Raw genomic sequence first — 25,155 nt, forward strand, 5'->3', positions numbered from 1 at the left:
TTCTTGCTGACACAAAGCAAGGCTACTAGTCAATTTATAGTCACAGATTCGAGGCAACTCCTAATTTAAAAATTCCAGTTTTTAAAACACTTCCCACTAAATCACAGACTGCGAGGATCCTGTCCTCCCAAACGGGAGATTTGCCAAGAGCCTGTCCAAGGGAGCAGTCGGTAACAGTGGTTATAAACACAACACCCAGATCTCTTCCTCGTTTCTTAAAAATAGTTTTAGGGGTATACACATGGAGCTTTAGCTTTACCACTACTGAAAATACAAGACACAGTTACAAAAGTAGGTACCTGAATGTAATCTCAGAAAGAGTAAACTCTTCTCACGAAAACCTGCTTCTGAAAGAAGCCATCCAGAAGGATGCCACCCCGTAGCTGCTTGTGTATATTACTCACCATATCTGTAGCTTGATCTTCTTTCCTTGTAATTCAACAGTTTTAATCTTGAAGTCTATCCCTAAAATAAACAAACGCATAAACAAGTAATTAGTATTTATTTAAAAAAAAAAAAAAAAAAAAAAAGCAATCCCACATCAACTCAGAATTGCTGCAGACAGAACAGCAGGTTTTTTTTCTTCTTTTACTGAAGGTTTACAGGTAAACCAAGGATGTCCGAGTAAGCTGGAATGCAAGAGGAGCATGGCTACCAACGCAAACAGGGTCTCACAGGGTCTACAGTCGGTCAACGGACACCTTCAGCTAACACTGTTAAGATGATCTGGCTTGTAAAGGCTTTTAAGTTTCTTGCTTATTTTTAAGAATGGAAAATATCAAGATTTTGCAATTTTTTCTGGAGAACTTCCAAAAAGAATAAGAAATTTGGGAGCTTGGGTATAAATTTAAACATCCTAAACAAAATAGCAACCTTTCTTCTTCCATTCTTAAAAAAAATTCTTTCCCCAAAAACGATTAAACCACAATATTTTGCATATGCTGAAAAATTATGTGAAATATCATGGTGAATTTTTATTTTTTGGTTTTTTTTTTTTTTTACTCTTATACCTAATCCTTGTGATACCACCATTTCAGAAACCTCTCCAAAAAAGCCTCTTTTCCCCAAGATTCTCCTTTCCATAAATCTTGTTCAAGTAACCTACCTGTGAGAATAACATTAACTACAGAAATCTTAATGCTTGTTACCTGTTTAACGTAACTCAAGGCAGCCAGTGCGAGAGCCTACACCAGAGCATGTGACAAGACTCCAGACTATTGAAAACAGTTATCTCACTTTTTACACCGTTGAAACAAGCAGCAGAAGCCCTAAATTGCCTCTTGAGCTAAACACACACACGCATGGTTTACAGACGGTCAACCCCAAGCTTCAATAACCTAAGCAGAAGGGTTTAAGCAACACGAAGTTTTCAACCAGCAATAAGAGGCAAGTTATCAGCGTAAGCTGGCACCCAACCGCCGCGTCTCTCCGTCTTGGTCCATCCCTGCCCCAGCCTCTGACGTGCTACAAGCAAAGTCATGACTCGACAGAAGCGCGTAACCATGACTCTCAAAACTCAGAGTAAGCAGAGACCATCTTGACAGAGCACGAGTAAGGTTTTTACTCTTAATACCAACTAATACAAAATAATTCACATGTTAATTTGTGGCAAAGCTGAGATTGTATTGCAAGGAAGTTAGTTAACTATGGGATTTGCAAGGACTGACTGAAGAGGAGATGAAGGAGACTTAGGAAAGAAGAAACATAGAATCATAGAATCGTTGAGGTTGGAAAAGACCTTTAAGATCAGCCAGTCCAACCATTCACCTACACTACCAAGTCTACTCTAAGCCAATCAAGGGTAGACTAGACTAAACCATGGCCCAAAGTGCCACATCTACCCGTTTTTTGAAACATCAAACTGATGATGATTTGACATCAAACTGAAGACAGATCCTTAGCCAAGACCAATACTGAAACTGGTATTTAGTATTTTCATTATTAATTCTGGTGTAATAAGTTGTCCTATCTGAAGTCTACTGCTCAAAACAGTGAAAGGCACTGTACAAAGGGCAATTAAAATAAGAAACTGATAGCCTTGTGAACAGAGTAAAAACAAGGGATGGGTGTCAGCAGTAGAAAATGCAACATTACCTAAAAATGTCTTCTGTGAACCAGCAGCTGTTTTCACATAACAAAGAAGAAAGACTGAAGGCTGAGAGATTACCATTTTACTTCCACAGAATAACTATAACCCAATGGAGAGACAACCCTGGAACAGGGAAATACAATCTTGCAAGCACCTGGTGAGAAATTTCCATCGGAGGCAGGGAAATAGGAACATCGTTGTGTAAGACCTTGGTGAAACCTGGTTTGTGCAATGCGTACAAACTAATCACTCCTGCCCAGAGGAGATGGGCTCAGACCAAAACGGATGCCACGCAACACAAGCCAGGATGAGGACCCCCCCCACCAGCTCCTCCATAGCAGAAGAGGCTTGAGGACCACGTCTTGTTTCAAGCTTCTCTTCCCAAAATTGCCTATAATTATGAGCACAGACTACATCCAGTGGAGCAGGAACACTACAAGCCATCTTCTCAAAATGCTCTGACACTAATTAGATGCCAGAGTTCTGACTTTCAATTCAAATCAGAGAAACACCGCTGATAATTTTTCATGCTTTCCAAAAATCTGTTTATATTTAGACTTTTTAAAAGGCAGCAGCTGCAATCACAAACTTCCCTCCTAAATCTACAAGGTCATTTTATACCAAGTAAGATTAAATAGAATTTATGAAACACGCTATTACGTAAGAAGTCTACATGGGAAGTCTGCTTTAAACTCCACCAAGTCCAGCTCCTTTTAGCTGTATATACTGCACGCATGACTTCGTTTTAACACTGAAATATTAAATTAGTAAAATCTTTTCACGTAAAAATCAGCATACCAGAGCCTCTCTGGGAAAGGCTACGCAGTTTTAGATGGCGGGGGAGGAGAATCCCCCTCCCCGCGGGCCTGTGTCGTGCGGGGGGAAGAACGGGGACGGCACTGGCTAGACGGACAGCTACCGCGTATGCGGCCAAAAAGGAAAAAATGGAGAATAACCCTTAAATGAATACCAAATGCAGCTCCTCACAGAGCCTCTTCCGCTTACCAAGTATTTCATAAACATGAACCAGAGTGTAAAGGGGCAAAATTCCCCATTTCTAAGGATTTAAAGCAGTACAGTGGCTAAAGGCCAAGGTAGTCCACTAATTCCAGGACGTCAGCTTGGGACCTTTGGACCTCAGTTTCAGTCAGTGCTCCATTTTTTTCCAGTTAGCCAAAGTGGTACTTCATCACTTGTGTTAAATTTATGAATCAATATAGCTAGTATCATATGTACGTGGTCTGAAAAATAAACCCGCTGAATGATTAATAGCCAACATACAAAATTGTCCCAAATACACCTAACTTCCTACATTTTATAGCATTTAACCAAGTTGTTTGCTGTGATATAGTGCTCCACAGCAACGCTATCAAACTAACACACAGAGCATTTACCAAAAGATCATAAATAAAAGTATTGTATACAGAGACATTTACTTTTAGGTTCTGCCCAGATAAAACAGGATGTTTGATAGCCACTTTTTATGCCTTAAGATAAAGTAAGCTATTAACCCAGCCAAGAAAATTAACTCTTCTCTGCACTGAGAGGGATTTAGCTAACTCTAGTATTTGGGGATAAAATACATCTCTAATCCCATGTTGTACTCAGCTTCCATTCCAATTACAATATAATACTAGTTCAGCCTTCATAACAGAAAGGTTGTTATAAATAGCAACGACTATTTGCCTCTAAATGCTTTCAAAGTACTTTTAACAGACTGGAAAAACTGGACTACTGCACCGCTGTAATGCCTGTTCAGTTCTAGGCCTTTCCAAAGGAGTCGCCAGTGACACTGTGCCAGCAGAAACACAAAGGCTTCAGAGAGAGGAGATTACAGGTACGGGGAGTTTCCAGTAACATTAAGCTCAGGAAAGAGTTTAAGAGGGTAACGGGCATAAAAATTGAATGGCATGCAGAATGGACATATAACTATCACTGGAGGATAATGACAGAACTAATGAATTAAAGATGAGCATGAAATTACTCCCTCATTAAGTGTCGATAAGATATTTATCAACTTCAACAGGGCAAACTGGAATTCGCAGAAGAACCTGGAAGTATACTGCCAGCCTATTAAACACGTAATATAACTCCATACTTTCAAATAAAAATTTGGAAACGCTTGTTATGCTTCAGTGCGACCCACACGGTTTAACAACGAATCATAGAATCATAGAATCGTTTAGGTTGGAAAAGACTTTTAAGATCATCCAGTCCAACCATTAACCTACACTACCGAGTCCACTCTAAGCCAATCAAGGGTAGACCAGACTGAACCATGTCCCCAAGTGCCACCTCTGCCCGTTTTTTGAACACTTCCAGGGATGGGGACTCCCCCACCTCTCTGGGCAGCCTGTTCCAATTCTTGACCACCCTTTCCGTAAAGAAATTTTTCCTAATTTCCAACCTAAACCTCCCCTGGCGCAGCTTAAGCCCATTTCCTCTCGTCCTATCGCTAACTACGTGGGAGAAGAGCCCAACACCCCCCTCCCTGCACCCTCCTTTCAGGTAGTTGCAGAGCGCGATCAGGTCTCCCCTCAGCCTCCTCTTCTCCAGGCTGAACACCCCCAGCTCCCTCAGCCGCTCCCCACCAGCCCTGTGCTCCAGACCCTTCCCCAGCCCTGTTACCCTTCTCCGAACACGCTCCAGCACCTCAATGTCTTTCTTGTATTGAGGGGCTTTCTTGTATTGAGGGGCAAAAGTTTCCTTACAGGTAGATCATCCCAGGTTTCTGGCTCACTTCTAAGTTTCCTTCCAATTTCAAGTCTTGTACCAGTTGCTTACAGCAACATATGGGCCCAGGTCTGACCAAACACTGAACTCACAGCTTTAAAAAAAACCAGACAGAAGCTATTTATGGATTCTTTAGGTTACTGGTCTTGGAGTATCAAGGCTAAGAAGTACCATTAGTTGATCTCATGGTATGTGCAAACAAGATCTGCCCTTACACAAATATTGAAAGTCATTTCTGCCTAGTCACTGTAAACACGCAGACCAAGAGGAGTTTCAGAAGCCGGAAGGTCAGACTTGTGCATCAGGCCACTGAAGTCGAGCTCTTCCACCCCTACATCAGCAGAGGTTATTGTCAATGACTCCTGACAAAGCATTCCAGTTTTATTTGTCTAAGTTTAAGTATCTGAATGTCTTGGTGAGCACAGAACTACTTGCTCAACGGTTTTGAGTTGCCATCACTCTCGGATGAAAGACATTAAGGAAGACCCAGGACTCGCGTCAGCGCAACAGTGTGTTCTAAATCCATAATCACTGCATCCAAACAGTTCTGTATCACTTTACACCTTCTCAAGCCCCTGCCAAGGTTTTGTAAAGATCGCTCTTCTGTTGCTAAATCACAAACCAACTGTTTTTGAAAAGCGAAAGACAGAATGCCATCAGTACAAGAGGGAGGGAGAAAAAGTTATTTTCCAGTCCATTTCAGAGCTACAAATGATGAGCTAGCCCTTTTCAGACAGCACGAATTTTGTTTGCATTCTTTCCAAACAAAGACAGCATTCAGCTCGGTGAGGACGCTGGGCGGTAGGAAGCGGAATGTAGGGCAAGAGAGGGGCAAGGCTGCAGCGCCAGGAGCCCGACAGTCATCCCACACGTCAAATCACCATCAACCGCAGACCGTAAAGCATATAAAGATGTGCATTTTGTATTTCATTTGTTAGCAATCGCTTTGCAAATATACCTTAGCAGCACTATGTATTTTCAACGCAGGAAAGAAAAGCCAACGTGCACAAATCCGCGCTCAAGCCTCGCGCCTTCCAAGCTGCCCACCTTTGTGCTCCAAGGCTCTGGCAACAGCAAGGATTTTTCTTAAAGGTGTACTTGAACCGCAGCTATCAACGCTCAAATTAAGGCAGCACAACTCAGGCCACGTTCAAATTTTGTGATGAGCACCGGGAGCCATCCCGATGGCCCCTTTCGCCTGCATCCCTCCCAGCAGTCAGGAATCCTGAAGGATTCTCAGAATTTCAGCACTTTCTCCAAGGGTTTTGAAGGTGCACCTGAACACCCCCACACTAATCCGCTTCAAACAACTAATGCAAGGTGGAGCTCTTGCAAAGTGCTTTAGTAGCCACTAAAGGATATAAATCTTATCTTTACTGCCTTTAGAAATTCCAGTGTAACTAAAGAGACAGAGCAGGCAGAAAGAAATCTATCCGCTGTCTTTGAATTCACAACTTTCAAATTCACAAAGTCAGAAGGAGCACAGCCTCATGCCTTACGGCACGTTAACACAAAGAGTAAAAACTGTAACCCACCTAGTTAGCACAAGAACACCAACACAGAAGCACAGAGAAAATCTGTATCCTTCAGGTATGCTTACAGCTTGCAGTAGGGCCCAATAAACAGCCCTCAAATGTTTTTATTTAAAAAGCAAAAATGCAATAAAAGAAAACTTATCAACAGCAGGAAGATACAGCAATAAATAAGTCTAGAAGCTTTTAAAACTACAAAATTAACTTTGGGGCAGAAATTTTGTTGAGCTTTGTCTAGTCTTTTTATACAACTACCTGATTATCAGACCCCTCAGTTCTCAAGACAGATTTATAATATTGTAAGACTTTCTTAAGCTTAACATCTTAGTGCAGAAGATGACTTCTGAAACAAGCTCCTAATCCAGATACTGCTTTATCAAGTTTATTAACATCTAGAGCGTAACACCAATAAAAAGGTCATTCCTCTAACCCCTCCCAGTAACAACCTTTCCGAACATACCAAGTCCAGAATTATAAACTCTCTGAAGTCAACGTAAGTCCTGCATACAAGCTTTAATACTTCAAAAATGTTATTTTACTAAGAATACGCGGACATCAACATTTGTTATTGATGAAGTAGTAAAGATCAAATGCTTTGTAAGAAAGCTTCGGATGTAAATATACTTTCTCCTTCCAAAGTAAGCCCAACACAAGTGTATCGGGCAAGAGATGAGAGTTCTGGTTTTAATTAAGCTCTTAGTGACCTCAGTTACTACTTCAGTCTTTGAAAATATTTATTCTACAAGGTATTCATACCTACACAGTACGAATATACGACATTCCCAACCACACTCAACATTTTAAGTGCAAATACTATTTTCAGAGGCTTTATATGAATTAGATTTCTAAAGTTCCTCTGCCTTCTTCACACCTTCAGCACAGAACCAAGTCTCAACGTTGGGTTTTCCAGGAGTCGCGCCCAGCACTGAGATCTGGGACTTTGCTGAGACAACACTTTGCACTTGGTGTGAAAGGCGTTCGAAGCCCAAGATTCAGACAGAAGAGTTTATTTCGGAGGAGCAATAGCAAACCCCATGCCAGGTGATCACTGTGTGCCTACGCACGCTGGCACAACTTGATTCCAGCTCTACAGAGACCTGTGCAAGTACACATGGATTACACAAACATACACGGACCTGTTCTAAAGGACCTTAACTCCACATCATATAAAAAAACACAAACAAAAAAAAAGTCCATAAACACAAACTTGCTTCTTCGCAAAACTTCAATTGAAGTTTGTTAAGATACTGCAGTGACTTCTTAAGAAGCAGTTCCTTTATAGTCGACAAACTTACAGATTAGATTATCCAGTCATAATCTCAATTCCCATTCCTCAGAAGGAAATCCAAGGACTGCTTTTCCCCCGGCAGTCTCTCGCCTCGCCTGCAGCAAGGCTTCTCCCCCATGCTAGACAGACAGACGGCAGTTAGAATCATAGAATCACAGAATCGTTTAGGTTGGAAAAGACCTTTAAGATCATCCAGTCCAACCATTAACCTACACTACCAAGTCTACTCTAAGCCAATCAAGGGTAGACTAGACTAAACCATGTCCCCAAGTGTCACATCTACCTGTTTTTTGAACACTTACTCTCAGCAAGTTCTTACAGTTCTTACCCTCAGCAAGGGCTGCCGGGGAGGCAGTGGCAGCGCCCACCGGAGCAGCCCCTCCACAGCTCCCTGGGATGTCTCCTTCCACTTGCCCATGAGAGATAAGAAAGGAATAGGCATCCATTCACTTGTAAGACTCGGAACTTTTTGCTAGAGTATTTAGGAATGCTTTGCAAGTCCGCAAACTAATCACCCTTCAGACTGTTCTGGAAGAGAATCTCAAGGTAGTCACAGTCTCATCCATTGGCAAAAGCTTGAGTGAAAGCTTAAGTTTTATCAGAGAGAGCAAAATTCAGCTGACGTGGTAAGGAATGGGAGGAAGCTTTAGGCTAGCTGGGACAAGCCTCTGCAGTCATGGCAATTCTTTCTGAAATACAGATTTGCTGCCTTTGGCAGAAAGCGTGGCATTCAGCTACAGCGGAGAGAAAACTCTAGCACTGCTCGCTAAAAGGAGGTGGAACCCACATTATCCTCCCCTACCGCTCGTAGCTTAGATCTCACGTGGACTTCTCCAACAGGTGGATCTCTGTGGCGTCTTTTTTCTCCAGATAAAATTGTCATAAACCAATAAAAGGAGTCACTAGACAAAGTCTCAAACTCTTGCTCGCTAAAGCAAGTCTGAATGAGATTATCAGAGACTGAGACGATGAGGAAACCTGAAAACCTGGACCACTTGGCTTCTTTTAAGCAGTATTAAGAAATTGTAGATCCAGTAAGGAACTGATACTCTAGGTCATAACTGCTTTCTCTACCAAGACATTTATTCATCAGGAGTGAGGGATTGCACTTGAACTCTTCCTTGTCTTTAGCCCTGATCACATGTGGCATGGTCAGCTACTTGGGAAGGAAGAGGGGGAAGAGGGAAAGGCAACGTGACCAGCAACAAAAACCGAGCGATCGAATCAAACCCGGAAGCCTGCCGATGCTTTGGAGTCTGACAAGACACAAGCACACAGTGCCCTTAGTCTAACTTCACGGGCAATACTAATTTCACTCGTGCTTTTGTAGAACAAACAGTTCTCATGGCAGCTCCACACCTCTTGGTTTTGCAGTACTGAATCTACCCTCCTCTCCAGCTTCCAAATGCATTTAATCTCATGAGTAAACAAGATAGTAACTAAGTAAATAAGACAGCTAGTCTTCCTCTTTCAGGAGAAAGCTCACTTCACTCGCATGCTGTTGTGGTTGAGCCCCAGCCCCAGCTCAGCACCACGCAGCCATCGCTCACTGCCCCTGCCCCGATGGGATGGGGGAGAGAATCGGAGGAGTGAGAGTGAGAAACACTCCTGGGCTGAGATAAGAACAGTTTAATAATTGAAATAAAGTAAAATAGTAATGATAAAAATAACTATATAGTAATAGTAGTAATAATAATATCCAAAGCAAGTGCTGCACAATGCAGTTGCTCACCACCCGCCGACCGATGCCCAGCCAGTTCCCAGCAGCGATCGCTGCTCCCCGGCCAACCCCCCCAGTTTCTATACTGCCCATGACGCCGTATGGTATGGAATGGCCCTTGGGGCAGTTGGGATCAACTCTTCTGGCTGTGCCCCCTCCCAGCTTCTTGTGCCCCTGGCAGAGCATGGGAAGCTGAAAAGCCCTTGACTGGTGTCAGCACTGCTCAGCAACAACTAAACCATCAGCGTGTTATCAGCATTCTTCTCATCCTAAATCCAAACCACAGCACTATGGCAGCTACTAGGAAGAAAATTAACTTTATCCCAGCCGAAACCAGGGCACATGCTTATCTGCTAATTTTATTTTGTTCATGTGTACACATACACACAACACAGACATATCCCCGGCCTCCCATATAGACATACTTGTATGTATGTCACTACCTGTATGTATCTTGTCTACACTTAGGCGTGGCAATGAATTTTTTAAAGAAATAGAAAAATATAGCACTGTTTAACACAAACTTCCACGTAAAACAAACAGCTCCCCTCTTGCTTTGGAAAGGCGAAAACCAAGATCACTGAATGCAAGCACTGCAAAAATCACGCAAGTCCTCAGGGCCCCCCCTTCGTGTTCCAGCCCCACTGACCTCTTTGGTAGCTCTCCCGGAGAGCCGCAGCCGGTCACGGATCACCCAGCACAACACTAACCTGCCGCAGGATGCACAAGCGGGTCAGAAAGCCCGCGTGGGCTGCGGAGGCCTCGGGTCTGGACTATCTTTAGGCTCATTTCGGAGCCAGGCACCTCGGGTTTTACCCCAGCGCTTGCCCATGCTGCGTTCTCCACCTGCAGGCGGGGAGCTGGGGAAGAGTAGGGCGAAAGGAAGGAGCTGCAGGGCCCGAAGCAAAGCTCCACACGCAGACGCACAAGTTCTGGCTAGTACAGTTACAACTGCAACCCCAGCACAAGTTCCTCCCCTTGCAAAAACTGGGGCAAGTTACTTATAGAATCATAGAATCGTTGAGGTTGGAAAAGACCTTTAAGATCATCCAGTCCAACCATTAACCTACACTACCAAGTCTACTCTAAGCCAATCAAGGGTAGACTAGACTAAAAGTGTCTCGAGTCCATTTTATTATCTTCCTTTCAGTAGAAACAGCTAAGACAGCAGCTCGAGACTGAGGTGTAGAGCAAGCCGTGCTCTCCAGCAAGACTCTTCCTTTTGCCTCGTTTTTCTCGACCTCATGCTAAAACCTGCAAGTGCATCAACTACTGCAGGCGACTCCAAAAGCTGAAGGGACATTACCCGCTACAAGCAAACAGTGCTGTAAGACAAAAGCAAAAATCAGGCACCTATATAAAAGCAAATGAGTAATAAATTTAATAATCACAAGAACTTCTTTCAAAAACTAACAAGATGTTTCTGAACCTGCCTGTTCTGGTTAGCAAGAGGGAATGGGGGAGAAGACAGACAAAAGGAGAAAACTGCACCAGGTGGCAACCATCAGTCAGTGACCGAGTTATTGTTCTGCCTTCAAGGTAATTTTAGTTCCTCTGCAAAACCAAAATTGTATGTCCTAACACAGCAAGGAGCTTGTACATTGCTTTCCAAAAATCTAAGTTCAGCAGTGCTCATCAGAAACAACACGGCCAGATGCGGACGGAGAACAGAGGAGGCAAACGGGTATCCCTCACCAGCTGAATACACGGAGCCAGGCAACCTGATTGCTGCTGTTAGGCTAAGATAACTCCATACAAACTGCTGCAAAATAAAGTTATAACTATAGTTAGTAGGGTGCCCACTGCACGCAGATGACGGACAACACTTAGTGGTTATGTCAGACCATGTTGCAGAGTCCCATTCATTTTAAGTAAAAGCTGCTACCGCACTGGTCAGACCTAAAATAAATGCTTACTAGAAGAAAGGAGGGGAAAAAGACAAAAAAAAAAAGACTACAATCTTCATGATACAAACTTACATGAGAGAGTTTCCTTGCGAACTCCAAAGTTACAATGACTCAGGGCTCCTGTTCAACTGCAGGCAAGGGAGCACCTACACAACTTGTTGAGACAAAGCAGCCCAGCGCCGGGACCGGTGAGCGGAGCCCCAGCAGTCGGAGCAAAGGGGCCCCAGAAAACGAATCGAGGCGGTGCAGGATGCCCAGGGCCACCACCTGGAAAGGGCTACGGGGAGAACCAGCAGCAGCCCCCCGGGGCCAACACGGAGGGTATCGGGAATCACAGAGCAGGTGACACTGAAATGGCCTCTTGGCTGTCTTGGCTGTCCTCTTCTAAACCTTGAATGTCAAAAAATGATGGAATTAAGTGACCGGGAGCTTAACAAAGTACTCAAGATACGAGCAGACTATGGATTTATGCGGTAGTAAAGCAGAAATTCATTGAATTCATGTGTTTTCTCTTCTCTGCACTAAGATTTTCCTAGCGTGGAGCAGCAAACTAGAGCAGCAACACGAACTCACCCTTCCGGCTCTGCAAGGTTTCAAGTCGTGACAATTCAGCATTTACAGAGCACCAGAAGTTGCATCTAAATAAAGTAACACGTACCTTATGTGAAACCTGAGGAAATGCACATTTACTTAATTCTAGTAGTCTAAGATAAAGCTCCACCACAACTGGGTAAGAGAAAACATCCGTGAAGGTAAGCGTCCTGTTTGAGAGCCTGGTTTTGCCGGAGCTAGGCATGGGAGGACAATGGCAACAGCAACAAGTGCTTTAATTACTTTAATTCCACCAGCCACAGACGACGATGTGATTAGCGTTGCATTTTTTTTTCCCCACTCCTCTCTCCCACACATCCAGCCACTGATGTCAACCCTCCCGCCCTCGGACCAAGCCTATCACCGAGAGGCTTCTCCGTTCCTGAATGACCTTCCCCAAGTGCTCTGCCAGTCCCCGTTCACCAAAACCCACTGCATGCTTTGCTTTAGCACCCTCACGAACTACAGCTCGGGCAAACATTCCAAGGTCACCAGCCTCAACCTGTACCACCTTGATAGCAACAGCTACACAGAACTGGTTTTCTTAGTAACATTCATAGTAAGAAGCGGAGAAACTACCGGGGGAACAGCTGCATCTTTGACGGCTAGGGATCCACGGCACCTGAAGTATCCTGAAAAGTGCTATTTTTGTAAAGCAGATGTCAAGAAAAGTAATTATGACCGCACCTCTCTCTGTAAAGCTAAGCTAGAGATTCTTACCCGGTGATATTTGCTAGTGTGACGGTGTGTATCTTAATAAACCGCTCGATTACTTACAGCATCTATTTGGAAAGGCAAAAACCAAGATCACTGAATGCAAGCGCTGCAAAAATCACACAAGTCCTCAGGGCCCCCGCTTCGTGTTCCAGCCCCACCGACCTCTTTCGTAGCTCTGTCCAGCAGATTCTCAAAATCCAAACAATCAACTTGCCTTTAGCGTTTAACACAAGAGATTAAACTAGAGATTCTTTAAAAAAGTGTCTTCAGTAGATCAAGTCCTATCAGTCCCTCCAAACCATCCCCATGGCTCTTTCCCGAATCTTCAGTTTTTCAGTACGATTTTATAGCATCTTTATAAAACTCTCTTCACAGGCTAAGTTTCAGTAACCTCGCACCAATACAGATAAATTCCAGAGCTGGTAATGTTAAGGGAGAATGTGGGACATTAGCAGTAGCACCCTTGCCAGACCATCTCCTACCAATTAACCTATTCTTAACGAAGCAGATGACAATCCTGAGAGACGGCAGCTTCTTAGCGTGACCTGCGTTCCTCCGTTCCAAATACCTGCATTTGTCGTGCTTTCAACTGCTGTCACACGTCGCAAACACGCAAGTAACTGCAGTAAGACTCAGCGTTGCAGGGATATTTGATTTATGCAAATCAACGCTGACCAATATAGGGGACTCAGCTGAATATTCATTTTGGCGACAAATCCAGTCCTGCGGCTTATATCCCCCCAAATAGCAGGCTTAATCCCCCCCAAACAACAGGAGGCCACTGTTATCCAGCCTGAGCTCTTCTCTGGGAAAGGCCGCACACTGAATTCATCCGCATCTTCGCTCTTTGCGGAGACGGGGGATCCTCACGCTGCGCTGCCGCTTCCCCGCCTGCGATTGCCTCGCCAGAGTTTTCCAAGCAGTCTGCCTCGGATTCCACCCGCAGCCGCCCGCCGGTTCGGAGATGAACAACAACGTCCAGAATGACAAGACTCTGAACTGCAAGAGCGAAGGGCACTTTCCCAACCTGAAATTCTTTTTGAAGCGTTCTTGTCTCCCTTCAAAGCGGCAGACAAGTTGCAAGCACGCAAGCTGCCTTTGTGCATCAATTCGTTTCAAGGATGTAGCTTAAATCTAGGTCAAGACTACAGCCTTTGAGCGCGCCAATGCTTTTCTCTCGCTGCTAGCCTCACTTGAAACCTCCTCAATGATCATTCTTCAGATATTTACATTAAAATCACAACATCTACATCTTCATTCTGCAGGAAATCATTACAAAAGTCAATACTGCTACCAGAAGCTCTTTAAGAGCACTTGGGGGCAGTATCTAAAAAAAAAAAAAAATAAAAAAAAATCAAATAATCAAGGAGACGGAGATGTTGTGAATTTTCTGTTTGTCGTACACAGGTTGCTGCACCTACATAGGAACTGTGACCCGACTCCTCCACGATTCTTGTCAACTACATTTAAAAAATTAATCCTCTTCAGAAACAAACCTCAACATCTCTTTTGTTCCACTTTACTCCCCTCCAACAGAGAGGAGTCCATTACCTTGCCATTATGCACTGCATACTTGCAGACGTAAACCTTTGTATTAGCTGGAACACAAGCAGTAAGATTTTTCTTTTTTTAAAAAAATATACAGGTTATGCCCACGTATTTAGGTCTCAGAAGCTACAAGGCTGTAAGGAAGCAAACAATATCAACAAGTCAAGAATTCCACGAAGCTGCTTCTCCTCAAGTGGCATCGTTCAGATGTTTAATAGATTGATTACACCGTGAAGTGCTGTTCATCCCCACACCTGGAATCAAAAACAGCAAATCCAAATAATCAGAAGGTAAGAAAGCCACAGGTCTGATTCAGCACAGTCGGAGCTGAGGACCCATCACACGTGCCCGCTTGGAAGGCATTTTAAAACGGCACTGCCTCATTCAACAGTGACACGGACAGTGACTTACCAAGAATTTTTCCATATATCTCAAGTTCCAGCTCCCTTACTCCATCTACTGCATACATTTAAATACTGACGTATAAACGAAAAGCTACGAATGAAGTTTATTTGCAAAGATTAGTACAAAATACAACATTCCTGTGAAATGAGGATAATGACTCCTCCAAAGGAAAAACTAAGATACATGAGCTTAAAAACGTTCATTAGAGGTGCCTGACTGGACGTCTGTAGGGAAAGGTATCTTAAGCGACTAAAGCTAAATCTACAGGAGCTCAAACAACCCGGTTTCTAGCAACCTTTCCTTGAGAGGTGTCGTGTCCTCCTCCATGTTCAAAGGGAGAGACAACGGCACAGGCGTTCATGCCTCAGCAATTCCAGCCACGCTTTGGGGAGATTAACAAATGCACCGCCGGTGATTTAAACTGACAGAAATGGCTGAGGCAGCACAAAAGAACAACGTGGTTTTCTACCTCTGGCAAAGCAACAGGGCAGGGGACTTGGGGTGAGCTCTTAAACCGAGGGACCTGGGCAAGCTGGAGAGGTGGGCCCGTGTGAACCTCATGAGGTTCAACAAGGCCAAGTGCAGGGTCCTGCACCTGGGACGGGGCAACCCCCGGTATCCATACAGCCTGGGGGACACAGGGATGGAGAGCAGCCCTGCGGAGAAGGACTTGGGGTGCTGGGGGATAAAAAGCCGGACACGAGCCGGCAACGTGCGCTGGCAGCCCAGAAAGCCAAGCCCATCCTGGGCTGCATCCCCAGCAGCGTGGGCAGCGGGGCGAGGGAGGGGGCTCTGCCCCTCTGCTCCGCTCTGCTCAGCCCCCCCTGCAGCCCTGCGCCCAGCTCGGGGGCCCTCAGCACCGCACAGACAGGGACCTGTTGGAGCGGGGCCAGAGGAGGCCACAGAAATGGTCCGAGGGCTGGAGCAGCTCTGCTCTGAGGCCAGGCTGGGAGAGCTGGGCTTGTGCAGCCTGGGGAAGAGAAGGCTGCGGGGAGACCTTCCTGCGGCCCTGCACTGCTGGAAGGGGCTGCAGGAAAGGTGGGGACAGGCTTTGGAGCAGGGCCTGCAGCCACAGGACAAGGGGGAATGGATTTAAACTAAAGAGGAATAGATTTAGTCTGGACATAAGGAAGAAATTCTGTACTGTGAGGGTGGTGAGGCACTGGCACAGGTTGCCCAGGGAGGTGGTTGATGCCCATCCCTGGCAACATCCCAGGCCAGGTTGGACGGGGCTCTGAGCACCCTGCTCTGGTTGAAGCTGTCCCTGTCACTGCAGGGGTTGGGCTGGGTGGGCTCTAAAGGTCCCTTCCCACCCAAACCCTTCTGCGACGACCCTATGAACTGCTGCAGCTATGCTCGTGAACGCTGGCCTGCCAGACCCTCCAGGGTACTAAACGCCGCACAGCACACCACGGCCGCATCCAGCAGCACGTCAGCTGATGGCAAGGGCAGCAGGCTACGCGTTCGTGGCACAGTTTTGATCTCATGGGTTTGATTTTAGAGCTAGCACTCTCCGTATCAGCGCCTGGGCAAAGTTCAGGAGATAATCAGGGCAAGGACCATTTCCCAATAAAATGGATGCAGACAGCAGGTTCTGGACATCAAGTGACGGCCATTTCCAACAGTTAAGAATCTGGCATGTTTAACTTAAACATCAATTCAGTAGGCGTGTTCAAAGCACCGCTGCCATGAATTTTGGGTGCAGTGAGTCTACCTGACATTCAGGCCAGGCAGACTAAAACAGATCCCAGACAGTGATGGGGGTTCAGTGTCTCACTTTGGTGCAGGTAACCCATATGACAGGGACAGAAGCCATTTCTCAGGCCAGAACCAGTTATAAAGCCTCCTCACCCTCTCCTCCCCAGCTGCCTTCATCTCATTTATAAGTATTAATGCAACTTTTGTCTAGTGAAGTACAACTATATACAGCCTGTAACGCTCCGGGTTAGGCAGTCCTCGATAGAGATCCGAGGTGGCCACAGAAAGCGAGGAGATCAACCAGCGAGGATCCCACAGGATCTCTCTTCTCTTAACCATATTCCTTCCAGGGAAGGAGTTTCAGAAGTCATGTGAAAGTACAATTCAAATTTACATGTTTAAAAAAAAAAAAAATCTCTGCTCAGAAGGAAAACTAAAGCTTCCTGTTGACACCACCTACGCTGCCACTTAGGTCTATGGGGCCGCGCAGCTCCAACACAAGCAGTTACTTCTTCCAGAAAAAAGAAACTTTATCATTTTGTTATTCCAGCAGCTAAACCTTACACAAGGCTCCCACAAACAAAACAAAAGAAAATGAACAAAGGAGCTATTTTAGTGATGTTTTATGCATACCAAAAGACAAAAGAGACAATAAGGTTTTTATTCATAAGGTAGTAAGGAGAGGGGGGAAAAAAAAAAAGGAAACGAAGCTCTAGCAAGAAACAGTACTTACTTCAGAGTTGTTGCCATGCAGCAATAACCTCTGCTTAGTGTCAGTTAATTCCAGGTTTGAGGGCTGATTTAATTCTCTGCCATTATATCTTTCATTTTCTAATATACTCAATAAACTTCCGGCCCAGGTAGCAGAGCTCTGCCAGCCAGCTCTACCAGCACGTATTATTAAAGAGGGCATCACGTGAAGCAGCCGTATGTCCCTGAGAATCCCTTCGTCAGCACAGCCCATTAGGTCCCATACCTAAAATCATGGCAGGGAAAGGTCTGGACTCCAGGCAAGCCGACAGTCCACACAAAAATTCACAGCTGGAATTCTACTCTAAACCACCAAACATGTGCACTAAGTATGCTCAATTACAGTCGATTAAATCAGTTTTCCTACATGTCTTAGGCTACTTATATTTCTTAGCTAGAAAATACAAACGGTACGTGAATCTGCTTTCACATAAACTGCCTCGATTTATGAAACTGAAAATTTGTCACTACTTGCTGTAAGTCATTTCGTCCTCAAGTTACATAAAAATAAAATTCAAGTTAACACTTACCCTGGCTAATTTATACTCGTCAGATTGACAAGACAGGTGACACATAAACGAAGGGAAGTAGATTCATTCAGGAAAAGCATCAGCTTTGCCAAGGAGGCAGGTGACTGTGTCCTGGAGGTTATTTTAAAAAGATTCGGCCAGTCAACCCATCATAAATAGTTTGAAGCTCAAGAAGAGCCCAGAAGCTCTCTGCCTTCCCAACTTCCGTAACGATGACTTACTGCAGTGCAGAAACTCGGATCAGTTACTTCTTGTTTCAATAATTAAAACTCCTTACCGCTAGGACTTCCGAAGAAAGGAAGGAGAGACCATCACTTACGTTTCAGACCAGGCAACTTGCTGGAACGCCCGCTCGCAGCTGAACCCACTGACCTACATTTATAGAATCATAGAATGCTTTGGGTTGGAAGGGACCTTGAGAGATCATCCGATTCAGTTCAGCCAGCAGATGAAAGCCCCGGAATACACTGGAACACCCTCGCAGGTCCTATGCAAGGATTTCAACTTTTTAACAGCAAAACCGATGAGCTGGAGATTCTCCAATCGTTTCCAAACAGATTTTGCCGTTTGTTCGCACGATGCGGTCACTACCAACATTTGAGAAATGACAGCCTGCAATGCTTTACATGCTCCTCAAGTTTCTCGAAGTCAGTGCAGCTTTATGAGGGCCAGGTAGTTACCACGCTTGGACTTTTAAATATTTCCTCTGGTGAAACAGCCTACAAGCTGCCTTTTCCAACTGCCTGAAAAGAATGCACGTGCTTCTAAGCGACTACTTATTGCTGGAAAACCAGGTTTCTTTCATTACAAATAGAAAATATTACCATTATTTATGGAAGGACCCTAACTCAAGCTACCTAGACCACACCACAGCAGCAAGTGAAGTGTTGTCATTGTTCGCATTAGATACGCGTTACTAAAGCACCGAGCACTGCAGCCTAGAAGCATCGTTCCCATTTAGGAGAGGGTTGGAGATCAGCTGTGACCCAGCCCTTTCTGTGTAAAATTTTCAATATGGAATTGCTGGGTAAGGACACACCTATTATTTCCCACACAGACTCCAAAGAATGGCATTGCGTCGAGTGTTAAATATAGTACGTTCAACTTTGAAGCTCCACTGCTCGCACTACATCTGTACAATTCAATACGTATTTAACCGAAGCAGCTGCCATATGATATAGGATGTTTTCAGTTACCAAATATCAACTTATACATATACTCCAATACCTAAGTTTCATAAAAAGCTTTAATTTACGAACCCTTCAGCATCAAGAAACACCAAGACTTCACCGAGTCAAAGCACGGCTGCAGGTATTTATCTTTGGGTTACACCAAGTTCTAGGAACCTGAAGACAATTTCCACACCGCGAGCACCAGAGTTACACGGCACAGCGTGACCATGAAAGTTCCTCCACCTCCCTACTCTTGGCAGAGATCAAGTAGGATACCACCAGATGTTTCCACCCAACCTCTGTAAGTCCTCCAGTGAGTGAGAAGATGAACGACAGAGTTGTCAAGCTAATTAGCAGGATAAGAGATTGAAGGGGGGAAAAAAAAGGCCTATTGCTACAATATTGCCCAGAAACATCACATTTGTCAGTTAGTCTTATCACCTTTTTTAGCTATTACCAATACTGCGACACTCAAATGCATAGGAAGAGCCTGAGAAACAGGAATTACGTATCTTTGAAAGGGTGGAAAAAACCTGGAAGAATGTCACACGACACGCCTAGAATCAAAAGTTATTGCTAGCCAAAAACACTAGCCTCTCCCAAGGCAGCACTGGAGGCCGTAAGACTTGTTTGGATTTTTGAGTTAGCTGTACGCTGCAACAAGGTTAGCTACACCTCATCTGCCAGAAGAAAAAAAAGCCTCAAGCTAGCACCTTGCCTGCTCTCAACTCCAGTGAAAAGGCATTGTGCCTCAAGACAATGGGAATAGGTGCTCCCGTGCAAGGCGACCCCAGAGACTCCTGGTTTCAATTCTCATGGAATAAACCCATTTCCCTTTGCACTGAAGGGAGCCAGAGCAGTCACAGTCAGCCATCCCGCCTCAGCAAAGGACCTGCTCTAGCTCCCTGCATCCCACACCCAGTCTGCAACGAAGCATCCGACTACGATATTGAAAGGGACCGTGTTAGCAAATGACATCAGGGTTTACACGGAAAGAATTGAGGTTAAAGAAGGGTTTTACCAATAGCTAGACCAGCAGCACCGTAAGCTACGGGGTGAGAAACCACAATGCTGACAGCAACTCTGACCAAAGAGGTGCCTGCTCGGAGCTCAGCAGCAGCGCTGAAGCTCCTGCAAAAGCAAGATGAGGAGCACCTCAACTCGCTCTGAGCAAGGTTATCACATGCCACCTTTACGAGTCGTTTCTTCCACCTCTTAAGAAACTACTTTGTTAGGCTTTACAAAGCTGGTGGCCATTCTCTAATGCTCTGAAGATCAACAGCAGACTTCCAGCAGGAACCTCCCCAGACTGTAGTGCTCGTTGATCCTATCCAGCAGCAGCTCCGACACGCACCGGGAATTCGGATCCCCAACCCGGGTCCTGCCCTGGCACCCAGGACTAACAGCGAGACTGAAGCAGGCTGCGGAACACGGAGCGTACGCTTCTAACACCCCGCCGCACGGCCACGTTAACTCAGGTTGCCAGGGGTCTCTTCTAGAACTATTTTCCTTACCCCAAGGATGGCAATCCCATCACCTCTCTGCATTTCTGTTCCAGCCGCAGACCACCCTCATCGCAATTTTTTTCCTAATAGTCCAGGTCGCATTTTCCCTGTTGTAACTTGCGTCCGCTGCTTCTTGCCCTCGGCAGCAGCGCAGTGAACGCCCGGGATCCGAAGCGGGGCAGCCGCATCCTCCTGGCTCTCTGGTTGCATCAAGGTCTCAAGCATGCCAGGACACGTGCCCTGTGGCACACGGCCACCGCGACTGAGCAGACACTAGCGGTCCAACACAGTTGCAGGTGGACTCTCTGAGCCCCCTTCCTTGCACCACCACCATTTCCGTTCGCTAGTCCTGCTCACTGTAGTAGGAATAAGCAGCACCAGATTTTCCAGAGAACTCACATTTCTGGTCCCTGCTGTCCCAGACATACCAATGTTAAGTACAAACCCAAAGAACTAGCCAGCAGTATCTTTGTTTTTGCCAGAAACTTGAGTAGCTAAAAATAATAAATAAATAAATAAAATTTGCTGTTTACTGGCAAGATCAAAAAGTTATGTCGAGATGAAAGCATTTCACAGCATGCTTAATGAAACAAAAGTGTTGGTGGGATTCACTTAACCAACAATTAGACACCTATATTTAGGCTACACATCTAAGCTTCCTCTAAAGTGGCAGAGAGGCATATGTACTGCCACGTTCAGGTGGATGGAATTTCTTATTTTCCTTCACCCCAATTACAGGAGCCTGGACAGCTAGCCCATGCTGACAGTTCAGCTTTTACCGAGCCATTTATGCTCGAGCAATCCCATTTCAGAAAAGGAAGGGAAGAGGGTAAGACGCGGACTGCGGCACACCTTTGGAAGGTGTGAAATTAAGATTGCTACCTAAGGAATGGGAAACGTCTAGATACTGCTACCAACGCTTTCAATTTTTTTTAATTATCAAAGTTCAGACATTTTCTCTAGATCTGCAAGAGTAAAATAGTTCAAGAAGTGCAATCAGGTCAGTGAGGTTCGGTGGCGAGGAAGAACAGGTAACATGCCTACGGTCAGAAGGGCAGGAGAGATGGCGCTTGGCACGTCAATAGGTCAGGCATCAATATGTTAACTTCATACGCCTGAATTTAATAACTGAACATCTGAAGTAAAATGTAAAATCACCTTTACTCTAGAAGACTAAAATGCCAGTGAGACCAAGTTAAGACATAACCATCTCAGAGGGCAGGATAACTTTTTATTTGGGACCGGGCACATACTGTTCAGTGAACACTGCCATGAAACAGACACAGGAGTTTGATGACACAACTTGACACAAAGATCAGCTTTAATGAACCTTCTGATACCCTCGTAAATCAAAGGACAGGCAAGTAAGTGGGACTGTACCCTGACCCAAAATGGGTAAACACCTCAAGTTATCACAGTACCACCCATCTTCGTAACCACATCTTTTAAGGGTTCTGAAGCTCAGATCTTGGGCCAAGACAGCCTCCCACTGAGGACAACATCTTCATCAATGACACTGACATCTTCATCAATGACACTGACATCTTCATCAATGACACTGACATCTTCATCAATGACACTGACATCTTCATCAATGACACTGACATCAGGAACAAGTGCACCCTCAGCAAGTTTGCAGACGACACCAAGCTGAGTGGTGTGGTGGACACACCAGAAGGACGAGATGGCATCCAAAGGGACCTGGACAGGCTGGAGGAGGGGGCCTGTGGGAACCTCATGAGGTTCAACAAGGCCAAGTGCAGGGTCCTGCACCGGGGACGGGGCAACCCCCGGTATCCATACAGCCTGGGGGACACAGGGATGGAGAGCAGCCCTGCAGAGAAGGACTTGGGGGTGCTGGGGGATGAAAAGCCGGACACGAGCCGGCAATGTGCGCTGGCAGCCCAGAAAGCCAGCCCCATCCTGGGCTGCATCCCCAGCAGCGTGGCCAGCGGGGCGAGGGAGGGGGCTCTGCCCCTCTGCTCCGCTCTGCTCAGCCCCCCCTGCAGCCCTGTGCCCAGCTCGGGGGCCCTCAGCACCGCACAGACAGGGACCTGTTGGAGCGGGGCCAGAGGAGGCCACAGAAATGGTCCGAGGGCTGGAGCAGCTCTGCTCTGAGGCCAGGCTGGGAGAGCTGGGCTTGTGCAGCCTGGGGAAGAGAAGGCTGCGGGGAGACCTTCCTGCGGCCCTGCACTGCTGGAAGGGGCTGCAGGAAAGGTGGGGACAGGCTTTGGAGCAGGGCCTGCAGCCACAGGACAAGAAATAATGGGTTTAAACTAAAGAAGAATAGATTTAGGCTGGATATAAGGAAGAAATTGTTTTTGCTGAGGGTGGTGAGGCACTGGCCCAGGTTGCCCAGAGCGGTGGGAGATGCCCCATCCCTGGCAACATCCCAGGCCAGGTTGGACGGGGCTCTGAGCACCCTGCTCTGGTTGAAGCTGTCCCTGCTCGTGGCAGGGGTTGGGCTGGGTGGCCTCTAAAGGTCCCTTCCATCCCAAACCATTCCATGATGTGATGACGCTGACCACAGCCCCGTCAGCTGCAGTACTAAAGGGACTCCCAGTACATACAGCAGCACACCACACCAGACCCACGCTATCGGGAAGAAACTGTTTCCTGCACTCCCCCTGATCCAACAACTGCTTCAGCATATCTGGTATCTGTAGAGCTAATCATTAGTCTGAACATGAACAAACACCAGTTTGAAAAGCATCCTTGAGGAAAAAGCTGTACAGGCATGGATGTCAGCATAGGTATTCCATACTTAATGGCAATCGAGCAAGCAGGCCTCTTGCAGGGAGCATTAAGTCAAGATTTTGGAAATTCAAGACGCAAAGGGGTATTTCTCCCGGTTATGCAGTATAAAACAGTCACAATCCCAGTGGGAAAGAAAGCCTCGAGTTGTTTTATCTACAGATAAGAACAAAAACATGCAGAGACTTCTAGTTAAACCCACACAAGACTTCTAGTTAAACCCACGCAGAAAAGAAAAACCCACACAGTTAAGTTGTACCGAAACACTGAACTCGCCGCAGCAGCTCTGGTCCCTTTCCCGTTTCCTCTCGGCCAGACAAGGGATTCTCAAAGCACTGGGAATTCGACAACCCCGCTCTTCACAAAGCTCTGAAGTACCTTACCCCCTCGCAAGGGTTACACAAAACCCTTCTCCGCGTGTCATCAGAAGGTTACGGAGCAAGACAGGCACTGGCGGCCACTACCAGGGGAATCCGTGCAACCTGCTCTCATCCAGCGCCTTTCCCAGGCTTTTCCCAACCCCAGGTGGGATGAAGTGTTCAAAAAAACAGGTAGATGTGGCACCTGGGGACATGGTTTAGTCTGGTCTACCCTTGATTGGCTTAGAGTAGACTTGGTAGTGTAGGTTAATGGTTGGACTGGGTGATCTTAAAGGGCTTTTCCAACCTAAACGATTCGATGATTCTATGAAGTTTCCCAGCAGGAGCAGCCCGCTCCCGGCTGCCATCCTTCCCGAGATTCTCCTGCTCATCATCCTCCACGACGCCACTAACAAGCAAGAACACGCTGCCCTTCCACAGCTCCAGAAAGGAGGAGGACAAGAGCAAGCAGTTGCCACCCGAACGGTGGAAGTGGCCCACACCCTGCTCCCGAGGGCTGCCAGGAGCAGGTATGGCGAGCGGGGCCTGCCAAGACAAAACCCCACACACGCAGCACCGCTGGACTGCAGGCAGCAACATCTGCTTAGCACAAGCTAAAAAAAACCAAACCCATCGACTTAGGATTATTTTTTTTTCCTATCCCCCGATGAAGTGTTTATCAATAGACTCTCATCCAATTCTCTAATTAAATATCAATATTAACTTTAAGGGTAGAAAAGATTAAGCATTTTCTCAGGATAAAAAGAGGGGAGTAACAGATTTTGCTTTCGAAAGAGGTAAATCAAGAAGTCAAGCGGAAGTCACTTCTCGGCACCCCCCAGTTGTGCTTAGCACTCAACAAGGCACTAAAAAATAGTCCTCGGTTTCCAAAATGAAGGCTGCATCCCCGCTTATCAGTTCCCGAGCAAGTTTTCTACCGACGTCCAGGAGCACTTCATTTGGTACAATTCAAGAGCAGACCACGGATTCTTCGGACAGCCTGTCACAAGCTACAGGCCGGCGCTCCGCATCTAGAAAACGTTAGCGACTTCGTCCTCTCTTTATCTTTGCCACTTACTGTCGAAGCGACAGTTCAGCCTCCTCCCGGCCACAGCGCTGGCTTAAACAGAGCAGCCAACCTCCGCGCACTCCTTCCCATTTGTCTCCAGGTCTTCTGATTGTGCTTAGCACATTTAGGTAACAGCTGCCTATTAGTTTCAGCGGAACATAAATAGCATGTCAGTGCAAGGACAAACAGAAAAAGGAGCAGCAGGGCTACGTGTCCTGCGCTGCCACCGCACAGGTATGTGCCTGAAGAAGGAGTTCGGCAGCGTTCTCAACCCTCTCCAACTGTTTTTGCCCCGAGGCAGCGACAGCAGAAGCACAGGGAGAGGAGCAAGCCCAGTTTAGGGTTTGTTTCATACTGGGGGCAGGGAGGAGGGAACGCTAGGCACCGGCGCTGCTGCCAAGTGCTTTGTTAGCACGCAACAGCTACCCTAAAGTGAATTTTCACAAGTAACCTCTCAGTATGAGGACCACCTATTCCGGTGTTTCCATGTCCCCAGATGCCCTACGCACTCTGCCAGTACAGATTTATACGGTAACATAAGGAGCCAGATCAGGGAACTGATCCAGCTCAGCTGAAAAAAAATAGCGGTTAAAAAAAAAAAAAAAGAGTTTCCAGCCAGCTCAGTTCCTCAGCTCTTCACCACACAGCTATCCGCATGCTCCTCATCGGCGCTGCAAGGCATGCACAAACAAAGCTGCTGCTCATTATCCATGGCCCTAGATTAAAAACCAAAACACAACCCCCGAACACCCTCCATCACACCGTATCACGCCGTAAGTCCAATTCGC

General features: G+C 46.1%; 1 protein-coding gene across 2 annotated transcripts in view; it reads right to left on the minus strand.

Annotated features, from left to right (window-relative positions):
• Positions 1–25,155, minus strand: part of RAB10 (RAB10, member RAS oncogene family) — a 52,966-nt gene that overhangs the window by 22,127 nt on the left and 5,684 nt on the right. For both annotated transcript variants that reach the window (XM_075708603.1, XM_075708602.1), the window contains exon 2: positions 405–465. In XM_075708603.1, coding sequence (XP_075564718.1) covers positions 405–465 — 61 coding nt within the window. The remainder of the gene's footprint in view (positions 1–404; positions 466–25,155) is intronic.

The sequence above is a fragment of the Pelecanus crispus genome, chromosome 3 (assembly GCF_030463565.1).
Source record: "Pelecanus crispus isolate bPelCri1 chromosome 3, bPelCri1.pri, whole genome shotgun sequence".
Taxonomy (NCBI): domain Eukaryota; kingdom Metazoa; phylum Chordata; class Aves; order Pelecaniformes; family Pelecanidae; genus Pelecanus; species Pelecanus crispus.